This window comes from Bos taurus, chromosome 10 (genome assembly GCF_002263795.3).
Source record: "Bos taurus isolate L1 Dominette 01449 registration number 42190680 breed Hereford chromosome 10, ARS-UCD2.0, whole genome shotgun sequence".
In the NCBI taxonomy this organism is placed as follows: Eukaryota; Metazoa; Chordata; class Mammalia; order Artiodactyla; family Bovidae; genus Bos; species Bos taurus.
This window is the reverse complement of record NC_037337.1, coordinates 27,509,669-27,515,686: the sequence shown is the minus strand read 5'-3', so window position 1 is coordinate 27,515,686 and position 6,018 is coordinate 27,509,669. Positions and strand designations below refer to the sequence as shown.

The 6,018-nt window shown below is 39.0% G+C and overlaps 1 protein-coding gene across 1 annotated transcript; it reads right to left on the bottom strand.

Moving 5' to 3' along the window:
• Positions 1–4,614: 4,614 nt before the first annotated feature.
• On the bottom strand, positions 4,615–5,556 carry OR4L17 (olfactory receptor family 4 subfamily L member 17). Its single transcript, NM_001390543.1, has one exon. It carries the CDS (start codon positions 5,554–5,556, stop codon positions 4,615–4,617), a length of 942 nt encoding a protein of 313 aa, NP_001377472.1.
• Between the last annotated feature and the right edge of the window lie 462 nt (positions 5,557–6,018).

Below are 6,018 nucleotides of genomic sequence, written 5' to 3'. Positions count from 1 at the left end.
AATTAATCACATTTAATTTAGAATTCCATAAGTTTTCTCAGCTGAAGTAAATATCCAATGTAGGACAGTAAAAACATGAAAAAATTAAATGAACATAAAATAAAATAAGTCAATGTTTTGCATTTTCTTGATATGCAATTTTTATTAGACTACATTTCGGACTTGTCAAAGATGTTAAATATAGCCAAAGATGAAACCAATTTTTTGTTATTTTGCTGTTGCTGCTGCTAAGTCGCTTCAGTCATGTCCGACTCTGTGCGACCCCAGAGACGGCAGCCCACCAGGCTCCCCTGTCCCTGGGATTCTCCAGCCAAGAACACTGGAGTGGATTGCCATTTCCTTCTCCAATGCATGAAAGTGAAAAGTGAAAGTGAAGTCGCTCAGTTGTGTCCGACTCCTAGCGACCCCATGGGCTGCAGCCTACCAGGCTCCTCCGTCCATGGGATTTTCCAGGCAAGAGTGCTGGAGTGGGGTGCCATGGCCTTTTCCAATATTCTAAATTATTTTGTCTTTTTATCCAATAGTGGTTAAACAATAAACAGACTCAAATTTATGTTCTCAAAATACAAAGTCAAATTATAAAACTGACCGCTTAGATCAGGATGTCAGTGGTATTTATCCATCACAGACTGGCTTTCTTCTTATTAAAACTGGGTAAATTTGTCCAGATGCTATCTGGCCTAAGTTGTATTTTACCATTGCCTTCATGATCAGAATAATCTGGTTTTCATTAATTTCTAGGTTTCATATACAAAGTCTCCTCCTTTATTAAAGTATATAGTTTCTCTGTTATTAGCACTGCTATTTAAACCTACCAGTTCTAGCTGAGGAATGGCCTCTTCAAAGATACATAGACACAGTGAGATTCTGAATATATATTTATCTTTTTGCCTCTGTGGATATACATGACAATCATTTGCGGTCAAAAAAAAAAAAAAAAAAAGGACACAAAACACATACATAAGGTGTAGACTAGTGATTAACGCCCAGAGGGAATTATCAGAGTAAAGGTGCTAGTTAGTTGTCTCTAGAGTTCAGAGCAAGGACTTAGTCTCTCATTATTTAAGTTGATTATGAATTCACCAAGTGTATGAGTTGTGTGGAGTCTCCCTAATAAGTGCTTTCCAGAAAAAAGCATTAACTTAAGTGTTTTGGTTGGTAGAGGGTAAGCAAATTTATGAAAATAGATCTACCATAGATGATGGACTTGAGAAAACTGTAATTCTATTCATTTGACTTTACCAGTCTGAATATTTATAATTTGATAATTGAATGCATTTATTCAATTAGAATTGAAATAAATAGATCCACATAGAGCAAGGCATATAAGGAAATTCATAGACCATAAACTAGTTCTTAGCACAGAGAAAACTTTCCTTTTACTCTCTAAGGGAATAAGAGAGAGAGAAAGAGAAAGAAGCACACACACTCATAAGCTAGAACAGCAGAGGAGGCCTTCACCGGTGAAGTGAAGTGAAGACGCTTAGTCATGTCAGACTCTGCCACCCCATGGGCCATACCCTACTAGTCTCCTCCATCCATGGGATTTTCCAGGCAAGAGTACTGGAGTGGGTTGCATTTCCTTCTCCAGAGGATCTTCCAGACCCAGGGACTGAACCCGGGTCTTCTGCATTGTAGGCAGAACCCCTACTGTCTGAGCCACCAGGGAAACCCCTGGCCTTCACCAGGGTAATCAATAAATGATTTAACACATGTATACCTGTGGCAGATTCATTTTGTTAATATATGGCAAAACCAATACAATATTGTAAAGTTAAATAAAATAAAATTAAAAAAAAAAAAAAGAAGTGATTGGAAAAGGGATGGCACCCCACTCCAGTACTCTTGCCTGGAAAATCCCATGGACGGAGGAGCCTGGTAGGCGGCAGAAGGGGTCGCTAAGAGTCAGACACGACTGAACGACTTCATTTTCACTTTTCACTTTCATGCATTGGAGAAGGAAATAGCAACCCTCTCCAGTGTTCTTGCTTGGGGAATCCCAGGGACGGGGGAGCCTGGTGGGCTGTCATCTCTGGGGTCACACAGAGTTGAACTTGACTAAAGCAACTTAGCAGCAGCAGCAGCAGAAGTGATTAGTTTGTGAAGTTTAACAGATTTGGAATTTCATGTAGTCTTTTACAATTATGTTTAACTTCATGATAGATCAACAGTATTTTTTTTTTTTGGTCTTCAAATGACTTTTTTTTTTTTAATTTTATTTTATTTAAGTTTACAATATTGTATTGGTTTTGCCATATATCAAAATGAATCTGCCACAGGTATACATGTGTTCCCCATCCTGAACCCTCCTCCCTCCTCCCTCCCCATACCATCCCTCTGGGTCGTCCCAGTGCTCCAGCCCCAAGCATCCAGTATCGTGCATCGAACCTGGACTGGCGACTCGTTTCATATATGTATTAAAAGAATATTATGGAGGTTACTACAGTAAAACTTTTATGGTAAAACATAATTAAGCAGGTAAAATTCTAGGGACTATCTGAGTAGCAGTAAATGACTGCAGAGGATTTCACCTATTTGAGGAATTTTTCTGTCTTTATTCTTATATGTAATTCTGCCATGTCTCCTCAATTACAATCCTCTTGAAAAGGTTACAAGAAAGTGAGGGTTGTAAATATATGATAAATATGATTCATTTCCAAAGCCCATAGTAGATATTGCTAATAAATTTCTTATTCTTTCTAACGGAACCTCAGAATTTTTTTCAATGTAGTTCTCCAGGCAATTGCTAGCAATTAGATTTGCCATTAAAAAAATATTTCAGCTAAGGAGATATATACCTCAACATAGCATGACATTTGAGGGGATGTTTGCAAGAGAGCAGATCATTCTTAAAAATAGAAATTAGAAGGATAATATGAGCATAATATTGATATCCAGATGAGATTACCCATACCAGTGGTTAAGGATGGTACACATATAATTTTTCAGAATAAACTGAAATATTAGGTACACAATGTCTAAGATCAAACTAAAACTGGGCAGTGTCTTGCTTCTTATCCTGTTCATGATGCCAATTGTCTCGCTATTCATACTGTGTGCTCTGTTCCTTGAACCCATGATAGACAAGGTGCAAGTGGGGAAGCTGGAAGAAAACCACAGCACAGCCTCTGTCTTGGCTGGCAAGCGGCCATAACTGTATTCTCTCCTGGCTGATGTGGCCGTGGTAGCAGCAGACACGCTATCTTCTCTCCTGTCGTGGCTTACCCAGTGGACACAGCCGTGATGCAGCAGTAATGCCACTGCTCTCTAGGTGGAGTTCATATATCTGTATCACACAAAGTAGCCCACAGGCAAGCAGCACCTGGTGATGTGAATGTGCAGTGCTCCAAGTGATCAGAGCTGTTACATAATCATTATCTGCAAAATGTGGGGCAAGAGCACGAGGCTGTAGGGTGAGAGAGCCTGACCATGCCATCTTGGCTAATTTGCTCTTTCCCTACAGGCAGATACAACCTAACACAGGGGAAAAAACAAATGAGATGAAAATAAGGAGAGAAAATATGCCTTATTCCAGGTTCCTTGTTTTGCAATATGTTAACAAAATACATCAAAAGAGGTGGTCCTGAAGATGTTTGCATAATTTAGGTTTCCAATAAGTCTTTAGAAGGACTCTCTGCAATGTTTCCATAAACTCACTGAATCATTAATAAATTCAGATTTGTAACCTGAAATAGCCCACTATTTTCTCTGAGTTCATTTCTATTACAATTTATTCTCCACTTAAGAAGATAAGCCTTCATGACACTTTAGAAGTATGTTGAATCTATTCTCAAACCTCCCATTCGCAAAACTCTTTAATTGCTTTATATTGCTAAAAACTAGGATTCACGAGGCCTGAATACTCTAGTCTCTACCTTTCTATATATAATCTCTGCACAGGTCTTTCTTCCTTTTATTCATCAACCTCCCTCATAAATGTCTGTCTTTGGTACCTAAAATGACTTTCTCAATTTACAATATCCATATAAACTGGCCCTTCTGCCTGGAATGCTCTTTTCCCACTCAAATATCTATTCTTTAGCTTTCTTAATGCATTTCTGTGAAGATTTCTTAACATGATCTTCTAACATCACCACACCTAATATGGATGCCTCCTTATTATTCTCTGCAAGGCAGAGAGCAGTGTTGTGTGATAACCATGTATGTGTATTATATATTTTAAACATTCATAAGGGTTCCCTTGAATTCTAAGACAAGGAGGTAATGAATGCAAGCTTATTTATGTATTACATTTGTGCTAAGAATATTTTCCAGTAAAATAAAAAGATACCTTAATATTCCTCACATTTTGTAAGGTAGAAATTTAATATTATTTAACATTTGATTTCAATTATTTGAAGAAATATTTAAATGGTCTTCCCTGGTGTCTCAGCCATAAGAATCTACCTGCCAGTCTAGAAAACAGGGGTTAAATCCCTGGATAAAGAAGATCTCCTGGAGGAGGATTTGGTAACCCACTGTATGGACAGTGGAGCCTTTTGGGATACCGTTCATGGGGTTGCAGGAGTCGGACAACACTGAGCAACTAAACAGTAACAATAACAACCCCCAAATTGCAGAGAACAAAAAACGATCATATACAACAGATAATATTTAGGGGGTGAGCCAGGAACCAATATGATGGTTGCTCAGTCTCTTAATGGCTGCCTTCATCTCCTGATTCCTCAGAGTATAAATAATTGGATTAAGGAGAGGAGTGATGATAGAGTAAAACACAGAAAGAAATTTATCTACAGAGTAACTATTAAATGAAAAAGCATAAATGAAGATAGCAGGGCCAAAGAAGAGAGTGACTACAGTTATGTGAGCAGAGAGTGTAGACAGAGCCTTAGAGGATGCACTGGAGGAGTGCTTCCAGATGGTGACCAGCATGACAACATAGGATATGAGCAAGAGAATGAAGCAGATCAGGGACAAGAGCCCACTGTTCACGATCACCAAGAGCTCTAGGATGTAAGTATCAGTGCAGGCAAGCTTGATGACCAGGGGGAGGTCGCAAAAAAAGCTGTCCAATACATTGGGACCACAGAAAGGCAAACCCACCGTAAAAACCATCTGGCTTGTAGTATGGATAAGCCCGATCACCCATGAGAGCAGTAGAAACCCAGTGAGCACCCTGTGACTCATGATGGTCTTGTAGTGCAAGGGTTTGCATATGGCGACATACCTGTCAACGGCCATAGCTATCAGAAGAGACATCTCTCCACCCCCAAAGAAGTGCATAAAGAACATCTGGGTCATGCAGCCCCACCAGGAGATGGTCTTGTGTTTTCTAAGGAAGTCTGAAATCACTTTGGGAGTTGCAGCAGAAGAAAGACATAAATCAAAGAATGATAAATTTGCCAGAAAGAAATACATGGGGGAGTGAAGATGGTTATCAACTATCACAGAGATGACAATGAGGAGGTTTCCTACGATGATGGCGACATAGACAAGAAAGAAGATTGCGAAAAAGAGTATTTGAGTTTCTTGAGAAGTAGAAAGTCCCACCAAAACGAACTCAGAAACACTTGATCTGTTATTCAGAAGATCCATTCATCCTTCTGCAGAAGCTTTCTGAAAAGGAAAGCAAACAGTATGTGATAGGGACTAGCAGGTCAGGGAATCTAGTCTTAATCATCCTATTTCTTATTCAGGAAAATAACCCTTTTTATAACATGACTGCTTTGTATATATGTTGCAACTGGAGATATCTTACAGAACCACAAGACCATAAACGTGTGGTGGTTATGAAATCAACTAGATTACATTTTTCTCTGGGTTAGTGCAAGGCAAGATCAGCTAGACATTGAGCAAACTTGTCTTCCTTCGTGTTCAGCTCCAGACTACACTCTGTATAACCACTTACTTTATTCGAGTTTTCAAAAGCATTAGGGGAATAGATTTTTTCTTTTGTGGGTTTCATATAATATATTTACTGACATATTTTGTTACATCCTACATTGGAGCTTCCATGGTGGCACTCCATGGAAAGTGGGAAAGAATCTGCCTGCCAGT